Source organism: Saccoglossus kowalevskii, chromosome 6, assembly GCF_978046115.1.
Source record: "Saccoglossus kowalevskii chromosome 6, keSacKowa6.1, whole genome shotgun sequence".
In the NCBI taxonomy this organism is placed as follows: Eukaryota; Metazoa; Hemichordata; class Enteropneusta; family Harrimaniidae; genus Saccoglossus; species Saccoglossus kowalevskii.
The window spans coordinates 28743441-28769657 of record NC_140646.1 but is presented as its reverse complement, the minus strand read 5'-3'; the positions used below and the strand labels follow the sequence as shown (position 1 = coordinate 28769657).

Sequence of the window (26217 nt, the reverse complement as noted above, 5' to 3'; positions counted from 1 at the left end):
CAAGGAATCCAATTACCAGTAACTTCGCTTACCCGTTTTTTTTTTTTTTTTTAAAGTTTATAACGCACCTCATTAGGGCCCAGCCTGTGCACTTGTTATGCCAAGTGTAGAACTGTTTGTGTCGATATGTTTTTATCTGAATATACATGTAGTTGAAAATAATGATTTATGTATATCCGGTTTTGGACGCAAAGTCGTATGTTTTGAGAACAAATAATGTTTTAATAGTAGGAAATGTTGTGTTGGTGCTATCTCAATAGTATTTTGAAATGTATGTGTTGGGATACTCACTTGAAAATAATGATATATTTATTTTCACCACTATATCCGGTTTTGACTTTGCCGAGAGTAGTTATTGTGTGGAAGTTCTGGATCGTATGTTTTGAGAACAAATAATTTGTTATAGTATGCAAATTTGAGTCGGTGCTATGATTTTGGAATGTATGTAACGTGATAACCACATACATTTGAAAATAACGATCTATAAAGTTACACGGCTATGTATATCCGAGTTGACACTGTCGGGATTTTGACACAGAATCTTACATTTAGAGAACTAATTGGAGCTGTAGACAATGTTGTGTCTGCGCCACGGGTTATTTAATTTGTATTTTTTATGTTTTATATAATATTATTCTTTCTGTATTTAATTGTGTTTTATTGCGGGCGATGGATGAATTACAATAATTCTAGAATGCAAACAAAATTTGGTAACATTTGTCTATTATTGCACTGAGCCATAAAACGAGTTGCTTTCATGAGGGGAGGGGGGTAATTAAAAAATAACATCTGCTGGTTCTGCTTCACAGCGGCGGTGGGAATATAGCAGTCATAGCGCCCCCAACGACATTTAGTCGAAAATGTGTTCCGAAATGTTTCTGGTCTTCGCCAGAGGGCGCAACTCGTCAGACTAAAAATATAATTTCTTTGAATCAGTGAGTATGACAGAAAGCGATTGTCTCACCTATGGCCGTATTTTCCATATAAACAATTAAAAAAAAACATTTCCCATCACATTATCAACTAAGTTGATTGGCAGTCACCAGAAAGTTGATAGTAAATGCTGCGTTCGATAAGGAGTATCACAGCAAGGATTCAATCTGATTAAAATAAGATCCTTTTTTAATTTGTTTAATGAATATGCATTTAATATTATTGTTTATTTACTTGCAGTTAAGTTTTGGTAATTGTGCGATCAACAACACTTTTAAAACTACCAGCCATTTACACATTTTTGTCACAGTAATCTCAGAAAATATTCTTTTATCCCTCGATATCTTGATATTTTTTAATTGTATTTATATTGCTGGTTCAGTAGACATTTTTACGAATGCCATAAGTTGAGCTTTGGGTCTTTAACTACTTCATAACTCATATGTATTGAATACTCCAGAACTTCTACACATTAAGGTACTCCATAACTCATATGTATTGAATACTCCAGAACTTCTACACATTAAGTACTCATAACTCATATGTATTGAGTACTCCTACACATTAAGTACTCCATAACTCATATGTATTGAGTACTCCTACACATTAAGTACTCCATAACTCATATGTATTGAGTACTCCTACACATTAAGTACTCCATAACTCATATGTATTGAATACTCCAGAACTTCTACACATTAAGTACTCATAACTCATATGTATTGAGTACTCCTACACATTAAGTACTCAATAACTCATATGCATTGAATACTCCAGAACTTCTACACATTAACTACTCCATAACTCATATGTATTGAGTACTCCAGAACTTCTACACATTAAGTACTCCATAACTCATATGCATTGAGTACTCCAGAACTTCTACACATTAACTACTCCATAACTCATATGTATTGAATACTCCAGAACTTCTACACATTAACTACTCCATAACTCATATGTATTGAGTACTCCAGAACTTCTACACATTAACTACTCCATAACTCATATGTATTGAGTACTCCAGAACTTCTACACATTGACTACTCCATAACTCATATGTATTGAATACTCCAGAACTTCTACACATTAAGTACTCCATAACTCATATGTATTGAATACTCCAGAACTTCTACACATTAAGTACTCATAACTCATATGTATTGAGTACTCCTACACATTAAGTACTCCATAACTCATATGTATTGAGTACTCCTACACATTAAGTACTCCATAACTCATATGTATTGAGTACTCCTACACATTAAGTACTCCATAACTCATATGTATTGAGTACTCCAGAATTCCACACATTAAGTACTCAATAACTCATATGCATTGAATACTCCAGAACTTCTACACATTAACTACTCCATAACTCATATGTATTGAGTACTCCAGAACTTCTACACATTAAGTACTCCATAACTCATATGCATTGAGTACTCCAGAACTTCTACACATTAACTACTCCATAACTCATATGTATTGAATACTCCAGAACTTCTACACATTAACTACTCCATAACTCATATGTATTGAGTACTCCAGAACTTCTACACATTAACTACTCCATAACTCATATGTATTGAGTACTCCAGAACTTCTACACATTGACTACTCCATAACTCATATGTATTGAGTACTCCAGAACTTCTACACATTAACTACTCCATAACTCACATGTATTGAGTACTCCAGAACTTCTACACATTGACTACTCCATAACTCATATGTATTGAGTACTCCAGAACTTCTACACATTAAGTACTCCATAACTCATATGTATTGAGTACTCCAGAACTTCTACACATTAAGTACTCCATAACTCATATGTATTGAGTACTCCAGAACTTCTACACATTGACTACTCCATAACTCATATGTATTGAGTACTCCAGAATTCCACACATTAACTACTCCATAACTCATATGTATTGAGTACTCCAGAACTTCTACACATTAAGTACTCCATAACTCATATGCATTGAATACTCCAGAACTTCTACACATTGACTACTCTATAACTCATATGTATTGAGTACTCCAGAATTCCACACATTAACTACTCCATAACTCATATGTATTGAGTACTCCAGAACTTCTACACATTGACTACTTCATAACTCGTATGTATTGAGTACTCCTACACATTAAGTACTCCATAACTCATATGCATTGAATACTCCAGAACTTCTACACATTAACTACTCCATAACTCATATGCATTGAATACTCCAGAACTTCTACACATTAACTACTCCATAACTCATATGTATTGAGTACTCCAGAATTCCACACATTAACTACTCCATAACTCATATGTATTGAGTACTCCAGAACTTCTACACATTAAGTACTCCATAACTCATATGCATTGAATACTCCAGAACTTCTACACATTGACTACTCTATAACTCATATGTATTGAGTACTCCAGAATTCCACACATTAACTACTCCATAACTCATATGTATTGAGTACTCCAGAACTTCTACACATTGACTACTCCATAACTCATATGTATTGAGTATTCCAGAATTCCACACATTAACTACTCCATAACTCATATGCATTGAGTACTCCAGAACTTCTACACATTGACTACTCCATAACTCATATGTATTGAGTACTCCAGAACTTCTACACATTGACTACTCATAACTCATATGCATTGAGTACTCCAGAATTCCACACATTAATTATTCAATAACTCATATGCATTGAGATCTCCAGAACACATTAACTACTCCATAACTCATATGTATTGAGTACTCCAAAACTTCTACACATTAATTACTCCATAACTCATATGTATTGAGTACTCCAGAACTTCTACACATTAACTACTCCATAACTCATATGTTTTGAGTACTCCAGAATTCCACACATTAAGTACTCAATAACTCATATGCATTGAGTACTCCAGAACTTCTACACATTAACTACTCCATAACTCATACTCCAGAACTTCTACACATTAACTAATCCATAAAAACATATGCATTGAGTACTCCAGAATTCCACACATTAAGTACTCCATAACTCATATGCATTGAGTACTCCAAAACTTCTACACATTGACTACTCCATAACTCATATGTTTTGAGTACTCCAGAATTCCACACATTAAGTACTCAATAACTCATACCATTGAGTACTCCAGAACTTCTACACATTAATTACTCCATAACTCATATGTATTGAGTACTCCAGAACTTCTACATATTAACTACTCCATAACTCATATGTTTTGAGTACTCCAAAACTTCTACACATTGACTACTCCATAACTCATATGTTTTGAGTACTCCAAAACTTCTACACATTGACTACTCCATAACTCATATGTTTTGAGTACTCCAGAATTCCACACATTAAGTACTCAATAACTCATACCATTGAGTACTCCAGAACTTCTACACATTAACTACTCCATAACTCATATGTATTGAGTACTCCAGAACTTCTACACATTGACTACTCTATAACTCATATGTATTGAGTACTCCAGAACTTCTACACATTAAGTACTCAATAACTCATATGTATTGCGTACTCCAGAATTCCACACATTAAGTACTCAATAACTCATATGTATTGAGTACTCCAGAACTTCTACACATTAAGTACTCCATAACTCATATGTATTGAGTACTCCAGAACTTCTACACATTGACTACTCCATAACTCATATGTATTGAGTACTCCAGAATTCCACACATTAACTACTCCATAACTCATATGTATTGAGTACTCCAGAACTTCTACACATTAAGTACTCCATAACTCATATGCATTGAATACTCCAGAACTTCTACACATTGACTACTCTATAACTCATATGTATTGAGTACTCCAGAATTCCACACATTAACTACTCCATAACTCATATGTATTGAGTACTCCAGAACTTCTACACATTGACTACTCCATAACTCATATGTATTGAATACTCCGAGTACTCCAGAACTTCTACACATTAAGTACTCAATAACTCATATGTATTGCGTACTCCAGAATTCCACACATTAAGTACTCAATAACTCATATGTATTGAGTACTCCAGAACTTCTACACATTAAGTACTCCATAACTCATATGTATTGAGTACTCCAGAACTTCTACACATTGACTACTCCATAACTCATATGTATTGAGTACTCCAGAATTCCACACATTAACTACTCCATAACTCATATGTATTGAGTACTCCAGAACTTCTACACATTAAGTACTCCATAACTCATATGCATTGAATACTCCAGAACTTCTACACATTGACTACTCTATAACTCATATGTATTGAGTACTCCAGAATTCCACACATTAACTACTCCATAACTCATATGTATTGAGTACTCCAGAACTTCTACACATTAACTACTCCATAACTCATACTCCAGAACTTCTACACATTAACTAATCCATAAAAACATATGCATTGAGTACTCCAGAATTCCACACATTAAGTACTCCATAACTCATATGCATTGAGTACTCCAAAACTTCTACACATTGACTACTCCATAACTCATATGTTTTGAGTACTCCAGAATTCCACACATTAAGTACTCAATAACTCATACCATTGAGTACTCCAGAACTTCTACACATTAATTACTCCATAACTCATATGTATTGAGTACTCCAGAACTTCTACATATTAACTACTCCATAACTCATATGTTTTGAGTACTCCAAAACTTCTACACATTGACTACTCCATAACTCATATGTTTTGAGTACTCCAAAACTTCTACACATTGACTACTCCATAACTCATATGTTTTGAGTACTCCAGAATTCCACACATTAAGTACTCAATAACTCATACCATTGAGTACTCCAGAACTTCTACACATTAACTACTCCATAACTCATATGTATTGAGTACTCCAGAACTTCTACACATTGACTACTCTATAACTCATATGTATTGAGTACTCCAGAACTTCTACACATTAAGTACTCAATAACTCATATGTATTGCGTACTCCAGAATTCCACACATTAAGTACTCAATAACTCATATGTATTGAGTACTACAGAATTCCACACATTAAGTACTCAATAACTCATATGTATTGAGTACTCCAGAATTCCACACATTAAGTACTCCATAACTTATATGCATTGAGTACTCCAGAACTTCTACACATTAACTACTCCATAACTCATATGCATTGAGTACTCCAGAACTTCTACACATTAATTTCTCCATAACTCATATGTATTGAGTACTCCAGAACCTCCACACATTAACTACTCCATAACTCATATGCATTGAGTACTCCAGAACTTCTACACATTAAGTACTCCATAACTTATATGCATTGAGTACTCCAGAACCTCCACACATTAACTACTCCATAACTCATATGCATTGAGTACTCCAGAACTTCTACACATTAAGTACTCCATAACTTATATGCATTGAGTACTCCAGAACTTCTACACATTAACTACTCCATAACTCATATGTATTGAGTACTCCAGAACTTCTACACATTAACTACTCCATAACTCATATGTTTTGAGTACTCCAGAATTCCACACATTAAGTACTCAATAACTCATATGCATTGAGTACTCCAGAACTTCTACACATTAAGTACTCCATAACTCATACTCCAGAACTTCTACACATTAACTAATCCATAAAAACATATGCATTGAGTACTCCAGAATTCCACACATTAAGTACTCCATAACTTATATGCATTGAGTACTCCAGAACTTCTACACATTAACTACTCCATAACTCATATGCATTGAGTACTCCAGAACTTCTACACATTAACTACTCCATAACTCATATGCATTGAGTACTCCAGAGCCTCCACACATTAACTACTTTATAACTCATATGTATTGAGTACTCCAGAACTTCTACACATTGACTACTCCATAACTCATATGCATTGAGTACTCCAGAACTTCTACACATTAAGTACACCATAACTCATATGCATTGAGTACTCCAGAACTTCTACACATTAACTACTCCATAACTCATATGTATTGAGTACTCCAGAACTTCTACACATTGACTACTCCATAACTCATATGTATTGAGTACTCCAGAATTCCATACATTAACTACTCCATAACTCATATGTATTGAGTACTACAGAACTTCTACACATTGAGTACTCCATAACTCATATGTATTGAGTACTCCAGAATTCCACACATTAACTACTCCATAACTCATATGTATTGAGTACTCCAGAACTTCTACACATTGACTACTCCATAACTCATATGTATTGAGTATTCCAGAATTCCACACATTAACTACTCCATAACTCATATGCATTGAGTACTCCAAAACTTCTACACATTGACTACTCCATAACTCATATGTATTGAGTACTCCAGAATTCCACACATTAAGTACTCAATAACTCATATGCATTGAGTCCTCCAGAACTTCCACACAATAACTACTTTATAACTCATATGCATTGAGTACTCCAGAACCCCCACACATTAACTACTCTATAACTCATATGCATTGTGTAATCCAGAACTTCTACACATTAAGTACTCCATAACTCATATGCATTGAGTACTCCAGAACTTCTACATATTAACTACTCCATAACTCATATGTATTGAGTACTCCAGAACTTCTACACATTAACTACTCCATAACTCATATGTATTGAGTACTCCAGAACTTCTACACATTAAGTACTCAATAACTCGTATGCATTGAGATCTCCAGAACTTCTACACATTAACTACTCCATAACTCATATGTATTGAGTACTCCAGAATTCCACACATTAAGTACTCAATAACTCATATGCATTGAGTACTCCAGAACACATTAACTACTCCATAACTCATATGTATTGAGTACTCCAAAACTTCTACACATTAAGTACTCCATAACTCATATGTATTGAGTATTCCAGAACTTCTACATATTAACTACTCCATAACTCATATGTTTTGAGTACTCCAAAACTTCTACACATTAACTACTCCATAACTCATATGTATTGAGTACTCCAGAACTTCTACATATTAACTACTCCATAACTCATATGTTTTGAGTACTCCAGAATTCCACACATTAAGTACTCAATAACTCATACCATTGAGTACTCCAGAACTTCTACACATTGACTACTCTATAACTCATATGTATTGAGTACTCCAGAACTTCTACACATTAAGTACTCAATAACTCATATGTATTGAGTACTCCAGAACTTCTACATATTAACTACTCCATAACTCATATGTTTTGAGTACTCCAAAACTTCTACACATTGACTACTCCATAACTCATATGTTTTGAGTACTCCAAAACTTCTACACATTGACTACTCCATAACTCATATGTTTTGAGTACTCCAGAATTCCACACATTAAGTACTCAATAACTCATACCATTGAGTACTCCAGAACTTCTACACATTAACTACTCCATAACTCATATGTATTGAGTACTCCAGAACTTCTACACATTGACTACTCTATAACTCATATGTATTGAGTACTCCAGAACTTCTACACATTAAGTACTCAATAACTCATATGTATTGCGTACTCCAGAATTCCACACATTAAGTACTCAATAACTCATATGTATTGAGTACTACAGAATTCCACACATTAAGTACTCAATAACTCATATGTATTGAGTACTCCAGAATTCCACACATTAAGTACTCCATAACTTATATGCATTGAGTACTCCAGAACCTCCACACATTAACTACTCCATAACTCATATGCATTGAGTACTCCAGAACTTCTACACATTAAGTACTCCATAACTTATATGCATTGAGTACTCCAGAACCTCCACACATTAACTACTCCATAACTCATATGCATTGAGTACTCCAGAACTTCTACACATTAAGTACTCCATAACTTATATGCATTGAGTACTCCAGAACTTCTACACATTAACTACTCCATAACTCATATGTATTGAGTACTCCAGAACTTCTACACATTAACTACTCCATAACTCATATGTTTTGAGTACTCCAGAATTCCACACATTAAGTACTCAATAACTCATATACATTGAGTACTCCAGAACTTCTACACATTAACTACTCCATAACTCATACTCCAGAACTTCTACACATTAACTAATCCATAAAAACATATGCATTGAGTACTCCAGAATTCCACACATTAAGTACTCCATAACTCATATGCATTGAGTACTCCAGAACCTCCACACATTAACTACTCCATAACTCATATGCATTGAGTACTCCAGAACTTCTACACATTAAGTACACCATAACTCATATGCATTGAGTACTCCAGAACTTCTACACATTAACTACTCCATAACTCATATGTATTGAGTACTCCAGAACTTCTACACATTGACTACTCCATAACTCATATGCATTGAGTACTCCAGAACCTCCACACATTAACTACTTTATAACTCATATGTATTGAGTACTCCAGAACCTCCACACATTAACTACTCCATAACTCATATGCATTGAATACTCCAGAACTTCTACACATTAAGTACTCCATAACTCATATGCATTGAGTACTCCAGAACTTCTACACATTAACTACTCCATAACTCATATGTATTGAGTACTCCAGAACTTCTACACATTGACTACTCCATAACTCATATGTATTGAGTATTCCAGAACTTCTACACATTGACTACTCCATAACTCATATGTATTGAGTACTCCAGAATTCCATACATTAACTACTCCATAACTCATATGTATTGAGTACTACAGAACTTCTACACATTAAGTACTCAATAACTCATATGCATTGAGTACTCCAGAATTCTACACATTAAGTACTCAATAACTCGTATGCATTGAGATCTCCAGAACTTCTACACATTAACTACTCCATAACTCATATGTATTGAGTACTCCAGAATTCCACACATTAAGTACTCAATAACTCATATGCATTGAGTACTCCAGAACTTCTACACATTAACTACTCCATAACTCATATGTATTGAGTACTCCAGAACTTCTACACATTAACTACTCCATAACTCATATGTATTAAGCACTCCATTCAGATATAAAAGACTGAATGACTTTGCACTACATACTTATTCTGGTGTCTGGTGGCATCACGTCTCACCACAACGTCCAAGAGACGTGCTTCTTTTGTTTTTGAAGCAGCAAGAAAGAATGCAAGAGGGACTATACAGCAAATTACCAGAAACTAAAATTGTTCTGAGCACAAACTCAGCCCTGCTAGTGGTAAATTGGCATCTTGGCGAGGTCTACCTTGCCATGAAGACCTCATCGACAGTGATTAATTAACCAAAAGTGACAGTGACAAGATTAACACTGTATCTTAGTGCATGACATGCATTTATTCCTATATTACCAGCTTTTATGGGAGTCAAGGACAAGAGGACACTAGGAATCTCCTTTTGTTAATCTTTTTTGACTCCCATGTGTGAAACACACAATGGAAGTCTCTGCAGTTCGTCTGTATGCAAGCATGTCTGAATGTTCCATTGATATCTCAAGAACCATAGGTTGGTTTTTGATGAGACTTGGTGCATAGATGCTCTGAGATAATGCACAGATTTTAATAGCTTTTGGGTTAAACCATGCATATTAATTACCTAATTAGCATGACAATTAGCTAAGTTTTAGCTATTCCATGACTTTTCCACAGATATCTAAAGAACCACTGCTTGGATTTTGATTTTGACTAATTTGCATAAATATGAGTCAAGTAATAATCATCATATTTCAATGAAACTTGGTGCTTATATGCTCTAGGACAATGCACAGACCTGATTTTATTTTGAGTTATAATTCATGCATATTGATTACCTAATTTGCATGATCAGTAAATTTTTGGCTTTTCCACTATTTCAATTACCGGATTCGGCTGATACCCCGCCCATCCTAAACCCCGCCCATGGGCGATGTTTCAAATAGTGGGCGATGTTTTGGTCCACACATTGCCTGACTGAACCAACAAACATTTTTATAGACCCCAATTTTCCCGTCCGACATTCTGTATCGAGCGCGCTATTTCAAATATGACGCTAAAATAATTCACTGTAAAGCCGAAAAGCATTAAAAACTTCAATAAAACCAATGCTGTAAACGAATTGTTGTTGCGTATTATTACACTCGAATAAAGTCTACGCTTGAAAAGAATGTTATTTACGAAGTTTAAAATATCCAAGCCTTCCTGGTTCGAGCCTCTTGGTTGTTATCAGTAATGTTTAATCTTTGTCTGTATCGCATTCCAGACAAAATGTCGGTAAACAAGAAATGGGCGAACTAAAATGTCTCCTGCGTTTCACATGCGACATGATTATTAAAAAACACAGAGATCATGTACGTTCTATAAAGCTAACCTTGTACACATAATCTTGTACTGACGTGTTTTTTCTCCAAAAAAAAAAAAAAAAAAACGTTCTCTTTTGTTCGCGTTCATGGTATTTGTGAGAGTTGAAAGATTTTTTAACACATGACAAGTAACTATATTGATTTACATACGTTACGTGATGTACGTTCTATAAAGCTGACCTTGTACACATAATCTTGTACTGACGTGTTTTTTCTCCAAAAAAGACGTTCTATTTCAGTTAACCCCCAGTTAGCTCTTCGCGTTCATGGTATTTGTGAGAGTTGAAAGATTTTTTGAACACATGACAAGTAACTATATTGATTTGCGTCAAGCTGGGTGGCCCGAATTTAAGTATCAGTGCGTGAACTCAAACGCGTGGTTATTAGAGTTCAGTCGAAATGTACGTGAATATTGCGATCGAAGTGCGCTGTCCAGAGTTTATATTATAGTAAAATTTAACTTGACGCATGGTATGGTTTATATTACATGTTCACTTCATTTCGAATAAAAAAATCACCATTGGAACATTGGTGAATCACAAGTATTTAAAATATTTTCTCGACTTTCCGTAGATACCCGACTACTATCATTTTTAATGATTTAAATGCGCCAATGTTTATGTTTGCGTAATTATTACGAATGCAACGCATTATGAAGTCGGTAATATTGAAATATTCACAGACCCAATACCCCGGGTCAGTGCCCTAACAATAGTAAAAATTAACTTGAGTTTGCGTAATTATCATGAAACCAATACATTTAATACAACGTTGAAATATTCAGAGCTGGTACAATATTGTAAACAAATTTGCGTAATTAGAAAAGCAGTGCACTAAGTAAACGACGTTGATATATTCAAAGCCAGTACAGAGTTGCATAGAAGTTGCGTAATTACAGTACCGTCGGATATAATAAAAAATTTTACTAGATCGATGCGCTGACCGCAAAAGAAAACGGTTGCTAAGGTAACGCGCCAGTTCAGCGCGTGACTTGGGGTCAAACTTCGGTCAACACACACTTGATGCCAGCATCACCGCGCAGCAAGTTTCGCAAAGAAGTACTTCAAGTTCAATTGCGTTCCAAAATTATGTCGCTAATCACTCAGTTGTCGCAGCGTGTGTTGTGTCATGTCCATGATGCACCCCGTTTCGACTTTGACTTGCTTTTCCTTCTTAGTGCATGTTCTTGTTCACGTAAAATTCGACCTCACACCAATGTATTAAAACACTTTGAATTTATACTTTGCATGATTATATTTGGTCAACGCGAAACATTATTTTTTTTAGACCATTTCTATCAACGCAGGGTTATTTTTTTAGACAAGATGGGCCTCGTAATATCTGCCAAAAGATCGCCCTTTTGGTCCACATTTTTCTAAAAAAAAATCGAATTCTCCATAAGATCGCCCAGGGCGGGGTATCAGCCGAATCCAGTACTGCTCATTACATTTCAATGAAACTTGGTCCATAGGTGCTCAAGAACTATGTTCAGACCCAATCAGTTTTGACTAAAATTTGAGCATAATAATTACCTAATTTGCATAATAATTAATATTTTTTCGGCTTTTCATGAATATCTCAAGTTCTAATCAACCTTGTACATTGATCTTCTGTGACATCGCACAACCTTGTTTAAAAGACCAATTAATAGGTGATTTTCCGTACAATTGCGAGATCTCGCGAATTTCTTAATTTCGTAGCTCACATCGACCGGTCGATCTTCGACAGAGCAATAATGCTTCCGAATACTCTTACTTAATCGAAATTGCCTATCATCAAATGTGGACAGCACATTATTAAGCATGGAAATGTCCCCCGAAATACTTTCGCGTTTGTCGAATCCCACGCGATGTTTGACGCCACTACGACGCTATCACCTTTGTTTGTACTGTTTTTACGTTCGATTTCACGCGTAACGCGTGATTCTCGCAGTGAACGGAAAATGGTCTATTATTAATGTCTCCAATACACAGTTTTTTCTAGCGTTCCTTTAGTTTTAGAGGACTATGCATTTATTATCCTTTTTATTCCTATAATACCAGCTTTTTGGGGGTTGAGGACAAGACGCAAGACGATTTTACCCTCCACAATTAAATCTGCAACAAGTTCTCGATACATTTTTTTATTATTTAATAAAAACATTAAATCCGCTAAAATCTTCACAAACTATTTTCATGATTCTGTGATAGAAATAAGATGCACTTTGTATTCCATTTTGTCTCAAGCTATGCCATGCAATGTCATATATAACACCCCTGCTATCTATAAAATATTCAAGGAAATAGTGTTTTTTTACAAAGAAAGCCTCTTATACCTAATGGACACATCATACACACCCAACATGACTAATAAAAAAAAACATATATACATACATGATACATCTCGAATAGCTAATGAGTATATTAATAACCATTCTCCAAACAACGACAGAGTTTGTCATTCGGAGCAAATTAGTGAAACCATGACACAGAAATAGACAAATTGTTTACTTTCAATTTCGAGGTATTACGGTATATTCTTTTTTTCTCTCCTCCAAATACACTATATAATTCATAGTTCAGTATTTTGACCACACAGAATCAAAAGCAAAATGTGATTGTAAAAAAAATGTGAGCATACAAAAGTCTGCCCTTTCAACAGAACGTTTTCAGTGAAACTGTGTGAATGCGATCAGCAAGGTTATTTCGTTGTTGGAACAATTTGAACAAAGTGCAAGAAACTAAACAAAGTTGAGTGAGATCATAAGGATCTGTTTGTTTTTCTTTTTCACAAGTGGCACAGACTCGTTAGATACATTCAGAATACACATGGGAGAGTCACAGTAGTGTAAATCCTCATATGAAATAGTATATGGGGAGAATACACATGGGAGAGTCACAGTAGTGTAAATCCTCATATTATATGATGAGAATACACATGGGAGAGTCACAGTAGTGTAAATCCTCATATATGGTGAGAATACATATGGGAGAGTCACAGTAGTGTAAATCCTCATGACATAGTATATCGTATGATATACTAGTAGTATATGGTGAGAATACACATGGGAGGGTCACAGTAGTGTAAATCCTCATATGATATAGTATATGGTAAGAATGCACATGGGAGAGTCACAGTAGTGTAAATCCTCATCTATAGTACATGTATATGGTGAGAATACACATGGTAGAGTCACAGTAGTGTAAATCCTCATGATATAGTATAGTATAGTATAGTATATGGCGAGAATACATTCACAACAGTATGTTGTCCTTTTATGATATATGGTGAATATATGATATATGGTGAAGTCTGTCTGCAGACTTCAAAAGCACAATTTCTAATAAGACACTTGTATAACTGTGACTCCTTTATATTACTATAACAGTATAAAGTCAGTATACAACATATTAACATTGCTGCATAGCAGCACTTATAAAGTATCTCTTTTATTATTCAAGATTAATGACTTTCACATTACTACAGTTGGTTGAATTTATTGCTTGTTTTAGTTGCCATGAACAAGAAAGTTTAACACAAGAAATATTGTATTGTTTAGATAAATGTCCAGTAGTTTTATAACATACAGACAGCCATAACTATACCAATCGACTTTGTACAGATCAATTCAAGATACTGCAGTGAAAAACATTTTATTATGATGAGTATTACACGTGTATAAATCTGATTAGAATCGTATCTCGCTGGGCTTTTTTACTTTCATGTTTTTATTTTAATTGTTACTTTTTTTGATGTGTGATTATTATTTTATTTCAAATGTTTTCCAAATTTTCATTTTTTTTAGTTGTCTGATTGCGACAGCCCAAAGATCTGAACAACCTCCATTGAAGATCTTGTTCAACTCTTGCAAAATTGAATAACCAATCAGAGAAGGTTTTGTATACAGCTATTGATGGATTTGAAGGTACTGCGCACAAATGCATAATTAATGTATACAAGACCTTCTGTGATTGGACGTCTAACCTAGTTACTGTAGAATATTTTATTTTAGCTGGAATTAATTTTCGCTGAAAAGACATTTTGGGTGTTTTGTATGGAATTTATTTTCACTGATTTTTGACAAGTTGAATGTAAAATATAGGAAAAAAAGCTATATTCGCTGGATTTTATTTTCGCTGAATCATTCCTTCAGCGAAAATAGCGAAAATAAATTCCAAGCGAAAATAAAGTATTCTACAGTATTTGAGATCTCACAAAAAAGATTTTCTATGAAGGTTGGCCAGATCTTTGGGCGTTTGCAGACAGAAAATAAAAAAAACAAATGAACAATTAAAATAAAAAAAAAAAAGATTTTAATCAGATTGCACATGTATGTGCATCCAGTCTGCTATTGATTCAATGTTTCTGCTATTGGTATTACCACATAAGCTGCTGATTCATTTTGGCTTTCCATGAGAGCTTTTTGCAGGCAATGTGTTAAAGACAGAACCAATTATTTATTTTTGAGTGTATAAATATTAACAGGTAGAATTAAAACTACCATCCAAACAACCAACTCATAATCTTCATGATATTCTCAAATTAACTTTTCCAAATATTTTTGTACAATAATAAATTGGGGTAATGATATAAAAAAGTACGGCAGCATAACAAGTAACAAAAAATGCAATAATATATTCTAGTTTTTGTGAAGCACTTTGCATGTTACAGGGGAGAGGTGATATATATCCATCGGTATGAAACTTATAAAAATGGGCTGTTACAAAACTGTACCATTACCAATAATATGATAAACATACAAGCAAAGAAATTCTGTTGATAAGTAATTTTCATTATCTGGAAAATGGCCGCCCACCATGACGACTGCCTCCACCATCATGACGACCATAACCTCCTCTACTTGGCTTAGATGGTGGCAGAAATCTGTAAGGAAAATAAATCGTCTTATTATCTACATTGTCAACAGACTGTTAAATTTTCAAGGACAATTCCTTAACAGAAAAATAAGGAGGTGAATCTGAGATGATATAACTGCAAAAGTTGTTTTCATTTGCACTCACCTTGTATGTGGATCGGTTTTACCACCAGGGCCAACCCATCTGCCACCCCCTGGCATACCACGAAAACCTCTCATTGGCTTTGACCTCGTAGGACTTGGTCCACCTCTTGAGCTTGAACCCCTCATGCCACCTCGTGGGTTACCCCTGGTTGGTGAGCCATATAATCCATCAGCTCTAGTAGGTGGTAGTGGTGGTGGTCTACCATACCCTGGACCACTTGGTCTGTTGTCAGGCCTGTAGGTAAATACAGCAGAGCATTAGTCACAGGTCAGAATAATCTCTGCATAATTCATTAGTATAGAAATACAAATGTACAATATTTTGTTTGAATAATATTGTTATGATGTTAAGGGCACCTATGATTTTTATTGGCCATTGTTGTGAACCTGGAATGCTGTTGTTCCTTGAGTGATTTTAATCATATCAAAGATTTATTTCTGTCGAGGGTACTACTAAAATCAGTCAAATTCTTCTGCAATAACTTTCAGTTCTACAGTATCCATCTGATTGAAATAAGATACATGGAAATGCTCTGCTGATATATAACAACCTGAGTGTATTTGCCTACATAAGTAGTCAGACTGGTCTTACCGTCTTGAGAGAAATCCTCTTGATGTTCTACCTTGGTATCCACCTGGTGATGGTGGTGGTGGTTGTTGTGGTTGTCTATTACCCCAAATATTAGGTCCTCTACCTTGTATATTACCCATACCTGGACCTAGAGAAAGACAGACACATTCAGAAATGTTAAACAACACTTCCTTTACTTGGATGAATACTGCCATATTCTCATCATCACTTGAACATATGTGTTTATTTAAAATAAAAATTGCAATTGTAACGTTGTTACAGAAAACAAAGTACCAAGTGTGTTGTTGTTTTGATATCTAGTTGCTAAATTCAAAGAAAAAGCAAGAAAAATGTAACCACTGGTGTGTTATCATTAGGTGAAATTATAAGTCTCTGTTTTTGGAACACCTCTGAATGGGGATTAATTACTTGCTCTTCAATGTGTATAAAATAAATGTGACTTATTCTTATCACAGAACTAAAATAATAGATTATATTGTAATGACATCAAAACCACAGGCTGTTGTTTTATCCTGTGTCCCTGGCTGTATCTTGGTCGTAAATTTCCATGTTCTATTCAGACAATGGCTGAATAGATGGTTCTTTTGTGTCAGGGGAAACCATAACAGACAAAAGACTCTAGACACAGAAAAATGGAGCAAAGCTGGGCTCATCATTTGTAGCTGTCTAATCCAACTACATGTATGTCCAGCAGGTTAGGGAATCGGCATCACCACCATTAGGTCTTGTAGTAGAAGCGAAAACAACTTTACTACTGCACTTCTGTTGATCACAGTGTGTTTACTACAGTTAGGATGTTGAGTTCAGTTCAGTAGTATACTGAAATGAATCTGCCATTTTGAATCAGAAACATTTTGAAACAGGGTAAAGTTTGATTACAATCAGAGAAATGGCTCAAGCATTCATTAATACAAAGTCATTCAGTCATTTTGAATCTGATGTAATAAAATGATGGTCCCCTTATATTCAACGTATGCACCATATTTGAACAACAGCTGTTCGAGTATGATCCAATTTTGATGCATTTTAACATTAAATTGGCTGACAATTAGCCATCTTGAATCTCATCATCAAACAAATATTAGAACATATGATGAGTATATAAAACATGAACAAAATCAGTCAAGGCAAGTCATTTATTAAAACAAAATGGCCACCAGTCGGCCATTATGAATCCAATTTGAAAAACATACATTAAGGTCTGATAATGTTCAATGTGTGAAACCTAGTTTTTGAATTTGATCAGAAAAACCAAATGATGTGCAGAGATCTGGTTTCGGAATGTATGATGTACATGTATATGTAAAGTTTTAATGTGATTGGCTCTGGCATGTCAGAGATAGAGGTGGGTGGGCGTGCACGCACACACGCACGCACACACACACACACCCACACACACACTCATGCACTAAGATCAATTCATAAGTTCTAATTTGGACGCATTCTGAAAAGGGAGACTTATGGATTATAAATAATTTAAGCATCAACACAAAAAGAAAACAATGAAAACTACACTAGAATATAACATTGGCTACATGCTACTGCTTATGTAAACCTTGGCACAAGATATAGACATATGGAAACAGCAACTTATGCAATCAAAGAGGGTACATCTTTAAATTGTTAAAAACTTAGATACAACTTGTTATATTATATGTTAGTAATCAATTAGGTAACACTGTATGTAATAATTTCAGAATATTCATGCCAGTGAATGGATGAGAAAAATTAAGCTATTCATTAAATAGACACATATGATGACAAAGAGAAATTGTCAAACTGATAGCATAAATACACACAAGAGAAAAGACATCAGGATTATTTTTTTATAATGCAGAGATAACTTTCTGTATTTTTTAATTGAATTGATTCTCTTGTGTGTCAATTTCACATTGCATGTCATCATGACTTGCATACTTATATACTCTCAAAGATAAATGTTTCTCAGGGTATTTCAATCCACTAAAATTATAGTTCAAATTGAAGTTATAAAATTGCCAAAGTGGTTGTAATATCCAATATGCAATGGTTCACTTCTTCAACCTTAAGATCAGTCTGCATACATCTGTAATGGGGCAAGATTTCACAAAGAACAAGTAAGTGCTCAGAAAACAAATTATACTGATGAAGAATGACTAACCGACCTTTAAGACAAATTCAAAAGAAATACAAATGAAAGACATGACCAAGAATCTTTAGATTTAATCAAGTATGAAACAAATTTATGTGCAGATGCGAGTTATTATCAGACGAATTATCTTCAGGTTTGAACAAAACCAATCAATGCATATATGAGAATCTATTGGAGCCTTTTAAGAGCCAGAAAATGGGACTGAAGTAAAATTGGGTTCTGGCTGTCACTGAAAATTACCTTTTCCTTTTTTGCCCACAAGTGACCCTTGCCTAAAATACTCTTTCTCTAAAGAAATATAGTATAGGAGAGCTACATGACTTGCAGCAGTTACTAGTGATAATATGGATATTAAAATATTCTTCCCACATGAGAGTCATTAATCAGATAACAGAGGAATATGATAAAGGGGACTGATAAAAGGAAAATTATGCAATCTGGAAGAGGATAAAATCTATTATACGTGTCTCTCCACCTGAGATGTATCATTAATTAATTCTAATTATTTTAACTAACTTCAGTCAAATGTGAATGAGTTGTCATGGGAACAATATTATAATTATTAAGAAGTAGTTGCAAAAAAAATTTAATAATTTGTTTTCAACATTCTGTAATAATCTGAAAGAAAATTTAATATGTGTAAAACCACTTACTATATGCAATGCTTGTGAGATCCAGTATCACCATTATTTGGAGACATAGGTCACACGAATATCATATAATACCAACTGGGCAATAATTTATTGCAAAGCATTGGAATAATACAGAGTTATCATATTGAGTGGCCCCTAAATTGGATCTCAACTACATGACAGAATATTTGGATCTCTCAGTCATTCCAAAATTTCACCATGATGATAAGAGGGGTACAATGTTAAGGAACACAATTTTTACGTTTCCACAGTAAAAACTGTGAAACTGCTTTGTGAGATTACCATCCTGTGAAACTTAATTAAAACTACATGGATTGGTTCCGATTTGTCAAAATGATTTTATAAATGATCAGAAGTTTTTCCTCTAAGGATTCCAATTGCTCTTTGAAAGTACACAAGTAACTCAGTCATGTGAGAGGTTTCTCTGAGCAGTGTGCAGCAGACAGACTCTGCTAACACAGCAAGACTCTATCAGACTCATTGGAGAGGCCACAAGGATTGATGAACTATTATGGAAGAGTCACTGTCCTCTTCAACTTCTACCCTGTGAATGTGAATACTCTGTAAATTTGTATCATTTGGTCAAGAACTGGGGTTGACCCCTAGAATGGTTAATGATGCCCAGTCATCCATTCATTCCATTTTCTCTGGAATGAATCCATCATTGTATCAGGTTAACTTGAGGTTAATTACTGTTAAAGAAAACATTGATGGAGCCAGTTGCCATGCATATCACACCTTGGTTGCTGATTTTAGTGCTAGATATGAGCCATGGCAGGATGCTGTTTTTTTCGCATAGTTCAGGAAGTCAGTCTGTTTACTTTCCAACCTTCAAAGCCAAATCAGAAATACCAGGCTGCAGGTTACCTCAGAGCATTATTAAGAAGGGACTAATTCACATTTCACTACAATAACATTGCACAACCTAGTCCACGATAAAGTTGGTCATATTTACGTTTTTATAGTCAGACTTTGATACATAGTTTGTTGTCAATGTATTTTTACCTACTTTTTGTAGTTCAGTTTCAGGTAAAACAACTATAGAAATATTAATGTATGTGGTAAGGTGATTGACAACTTTGCACTTTATCTTGAATGTGTCGTTTGAACACTATTTAAATACCGGTAGCCAATATCAGAGCCTTTAAATTCAGTGACAGTTGGATACTATTGATGGATGGAGAAACTTGTACTCATGATATTTTTCACTGTGGAGATACATGTGTTAAGCATGTTACAACGAATGATAAAAATAAAACAAAACAAAATTAAAAAAAATCTTAGAAAGAATATTGGATGCATATTAAAAATCAACCAGAAGCTTGGCAACTCATATTTGTCTGCTATTTCAGATGTACAACATGAAAACAATGTGATCCACAGTATTGAAGTTTATAATACTCACAGAAAATAAATTTGTTTGTACATCATTGGTTTGCAGTTTATTCCAGAGCACCTCTACTACAAATTCAATTTTTTGAGATATCAGCAATTGGCTAATAATAATTAGATGTGTGGTTTTCAACATTAAACTAATCACATCTGTTGATTACCAGGAGCATCTATTTACCAAATTTTTTTGAATCATGATGATTATGCAAATTAGGCTACTGGTATACTTGATTTTCAATCTAAAATTAACCAGTTTTAGCATTGACCCCAGACAATTATATACAATTGTTGAAATGCAGTAATTGGTTTTTGAGTTATAGGTGAAAAATTGGTTAATTCTAAGGCAACGTTTCATTGAAATGGGATGATTGGTGCTTGATATCAGTGGAAAAGCCAAAAATTTACTAATTACAGCAAGTCTCAGAAGTATTGGGACAGCCAATTTGCAAACTCGCTAGCGAATTGGCTAAATGTTTGGGGTTTGACTAAACAGTTGGCTTTCGAATCTCGCTGGCGCCGACTCGTCGTCGCGTCCACTCCGGGCGAGTCTATTTTGCATTAGGGAACATAGTATGCTTTTACGTAGCCTGGTACATGTCTGAATTCCCCCGAATGATTTGCTTTGCGAGGTGTTGTAATGTGAAAGTAGTTTCCCTGGTCATCCTGACAATGGCCACAGTTAGCAGGCGTACAAGTGATAATATGATAAATGCGATTAATCCACCGATATTTACTATATGGGGCCATCTTGAACACTGATTGACACTAAATAAAGAGACAAGTTGGGAAAGTTTCCTATAAATCAGGGAGAAAATAAATGTTCACATCCAAACGATTCGTTGGGATAACATTAAACCAACCGCTAATAAAATTCGACTTCATTCATCGATTTTGCATGGCCAATCCCTTGTATACGAACACCACGAAGAAAATAGAACACTTTCCCTGGTATATTTAAAAGCAAAATCGCCATCCAACTGAAGTATGACGACTGTCCCCTACTGTTATATAGATTCACCCAGAGTGGGCGTGACCACATGACGGCGCCAGCGAGATTCAAAGGTCAACTGTTTAGTCAAAACCCAAGCAGTTAGCCAATTCGCTAGCGAGTTTGCAAATTGTCTGCCCCAATACTTCTGAGACTTGCTGTAAGCAATTTAGGAAATTATTAATATGCACAGATTTTTATAAAAAACAAAACAAATCTGTTTATTAGTACAGAGCATCTATGTAACAAGTTTCATCAAAATCTAATTAGTGGTTCTTTAGATATATCAGTAGAACAGTAATACAGCTAAAAATTATCTAATTATCATGCAAATTAGGTAATTAATATGCACAGATTTTTATTCAAAACTAATCAAATCCATTCAGTAGTACAGAGCATCTATGTACCAAATTTCATCAAAATCTAATTAGTGGTTCTTTAGTCATGGGACAGCTAAAAATCAGCTAATTTTCATGCAAATTAGGTAATTAATATGTTAGGATTTCAACCAAAAGCTAATAAATCTATGCATTAGCCCAGAACATATGGTTCTTCTTAGTTTTTAATCAGCAATTTACTGTCAAGTACTTTATTTTAGCTGGAATTAATTTTCGCTGAAAAGACTTTTTTAGGTGTTTGTATGGAATTTATTTTCACTGATTTTTGACAAGTTGAATATAAAATAGAGGGAAAAAAAAGTATATTCCCTGGATTTTATTTTCACTGAATCATTCCTTTAGTGAAAATTTATTCCAAGCAAAAATAAAGTATTTTACTGTATAAGGAAGCAATTATAAAATTGTACCTTCGCATACACAAGTTCAAAAATTAATACTAAAAATTTAATGAAACAATAATATGTTCTTATATTATCATGTATAGTATATAATAAAACAAACAGCTGACCATTATGACATGGTCATAGCCATATTGTCATTGCATTATAAACTACAGTGAATGCACAGACACGTAGTATCATAACTTCCTGTCAAAGAGCACATATTAGGTTAAAAATAAAATGCAGACATATCCAACAATAAAAACTAACTACATTGTCACCTATTAATTAAAATATACATTAATTCTGTTAACTCTCATTTTAACAGCAAGTAGAAATAGACTATCTTGTATAAAAAAGCAGCTGTCCTATAATATGAAAAGGAAACCGCTGTGACTTCATTTCAAACCATGCATGACGTATCTATTTAATGATTAAAACATTGGAATTGATGAGAATATGTGAATTTGACAAGACATATTACTGTAGATAGTTTGCGAAAGTAAAATATTCTTAAAATGCTCTTATTGTCCATAACACCCCCCCCCCCCAACAAAAATAATAGACTGTGTTCAAATGTAGAAATACTCATGGAAAATAGTTTCATCCACTTACATGATTATATCTGAGTGTTTTACCTGGATTCTAGTTAACTTGTGAAAATAGTTGTATTCAGGAGTGACAGCTGTTGAAATTGAAAATCCAAACAAACATTCCTGGCAATGTTCATTCCTAGAAATACTGCAATGTTGCAAAGTAAATGCTTTTTTTGATCAGTTTATTTTGGTGTCTGTTGTAACCACTGCTCATCCTGTGTTTTCCCACACTTAACTGATTCCAATGAATTTGGTGCACAACTGACTATCTTTTGGCTCAAAACAGCCACATTATTGTAATTTTTTTTCGTCAGGCAATTTTTGGATTTAGGTGTATATCAAAGTATCATAATCAGACTAAATTTTGATGACATTTTTTGAAGGATGTCTGTACAGTGTAGAGTTACCAATCTATTCAAGTTATATATTGTCAATCTTCATATGCTTTTTAATCATTGCCTTAATACATTAAGCAAAAGAAGAGTTCTCTGAATATTTCCTTTATTATTTCAGTGGTTCAAGTAACAAGTTTTGTTTCACACAAATATTAAATTAGCTGTCAAGACATTAGATGGCTATTCTAAAAATAAATTGAGCATCGACAAACAAATTCCACTGGGATACATCGCAAAATAATACACCTATCAGCGATTATTGCTATGAAATATTAATGATATAATGCACATACACATTTAAAAACATACCGGTAATCAGGTTAAAAGAATAGAAAAACCAGCAATAAATCGTCATGTGTAGTGATCCAACCTAATCTTAATGTTGAATTTCATAAATACAATAAGACTCCGCACATTACTTTGTAAAAAAATATTTGCAATATTAATGCATGTTTCATAAATTATTTGTTCATTGTCACAGTTGACAAACTTCATAAAAACTGCCAAGCACAATGAGTGAGATAATTTATACAAACTGAGGAGCATTTACGCAAAGTTTATTTTGATTAAATTAACGATTTTGATATTTGAGTCATTTTGAGTTAGTTAAAACTGAGAAAGTATGAATGTTTTTATTATTTTCAGTTTTAATATCTACCAATTGACAGATCCCAGCATAATTTTTGCAATATGCAGAAATGTAACATGCCAATATTTACCAGGTGTAAGACCCACTATATACATCAACAAGCAAATCACAAGGGGGGATAACTAAATGCTGAAGCAAATTAAAAAGAAAACACATTCGATTTTGATAATAAACTTCAAAAGGCTAATTTATTAATTATCTAAAATATATAAAAATCACACAAAAAATAGTATGTTGGACTCATTTTCCCATGTTCTCATGTTGCTTACGTAAGATAGATAGGATACAGTGTTATAAGTGTGGCCAGAATGAGTTAATTGTTCAATAATACACTTTCAATATTTTGTTTATGCTATTCATAATAATAATCAAATTTCCCATATATACTGTACATGTATTATTACAATTCATTCACAAGATCCAGTAAAATAGCGTAACCAACATAAGGGAATTAATGAAATCAGGAATCAAGTTAGATTAGATCAAGATAACATCTACTTCCCTGGATATTTCAAGTTAGCATTTCTCTATACTTTCACTTAAAGCATAAATCAAACGTGTCACTGTGCTTTTAGTGCAGTAAAACTGATAGCAAATATAATTCAACGATGTTTTTGAACGGAATTCACCAACAATTGCAGCTTCCTGCAACAATTTGTCAGTGAAAGTACAAAACATGATACTTTTAATTGAACAGTATAAGAAGAATAACAACATCCCTGATGTAAGTGCCAACACATTCTTATGATGATCTATATAGAAAGGACTTACCTAGATCTCGCCTATTGTAACCCCCTGATGGTCCACCAGCCCATCTACCGCCAGGTCCTCCAATGAAACCACCTCTTTGATAGCCCGGCCCACCGATAAATCCACCACGACCAAGATTACGAGCAGGAGGACCCTAGGACATAAAATGAAATGTGATTGATAGAATCCCTTTTACAAAGATAACACACACCAAGGTGAAACCATTACATGGTATGTTATACATGACTGCAAATACTAACTTAAACAAGATGGATGGGAATACTTAACGTGCTGCAGGTGGAGACAAGTATTTAATCCTCTCATATATTACACTTGACTAAGGGGGATTACCTCTAGCCACTTTGCAATGAAGCTACTTAGGTGACCTAAGAACTGACACAAATGATTTTGATGAACTTGATAATGGTTAAGATTTGTGTAACCCATATGGCATGTTTTCTAGATTACTGTATACTTGGAATTTATTTTCACTATGTTCGCTGAAGGAATAATTCAATGAAAATAAAATCCAGTGAATGTACTTTTTTTCCTACATTTTACATTCAACTTGTGAAAACCGGTGAAAATAAATTCCGTACAAAACATTCAAAAAGCCTTTTCAGCAAAAATCGATTCCACTAAAATTAAGTATTTTACAGTAGTCACATGTGATTAGTAAATGAGGAGGGAGGCGGAGGATTTAATGTAAAGAGTTTATAAATGTCATGATTTAAGCACTCAAGTGTCAATTGGAGAGGCAGGGATGATATCAATTAGCATTCCCTATCAGTATTGGTTGGATTCATATCAGCAAAATTAATCAACCCACAGGGGAAATAATTATAATGTAGGTTTAGTAGTTTTAATATACATGTCACTCCACATAGGACATAATTAAATATTTACCACCAAGGGAGTACGATGATACTATTTATACACTGATTATCTAGTACACTTATGAAGGCAGTAACATGCATATATAGTTTTCAAACTATTTGGC

At 34.2% G+C, this 26217-nt stretch overlaps 1 protein-coding gene across 2 annotated transcripts in view; it reads right to left on the bottom strand.

The window, feature by feature from the left end:
* Positions 1 to 14683: 14683 nt before the first annotated feature.
* LOC100372325 (protein virilizer homolog) overlaps positions 14684 to 26217 on the bottom strand; it is a 71093-nt gene continuing 59559 nt past the window's right edge. For both annotated transcript variants that reach the window (XM_085500316.1, XM_085500317.1), the window contains exons 32-35: positions 25239 to 25371; positions 16886 to 17012; positions 16295 to 16528; positions 14684 to 16157 (exon numbers count right to left, since the gene is read on the bottom strand). In XM_085500316.1, the coding sequence (XP_085356442.1) occupies positions 16067 to 16157; positions 16295 to 16528; positions 16886 to 17012; positions 25239 to 25371 (585 nt within the window). In that variant the 3' untranslated portion in view covers positions 14684 to 16066. The remainder of the gene's footprint in view (positions 16158 to 16294; positions 16529 to 16885; positions 17013 to 25238; positions 25372 to 26217) is intronic.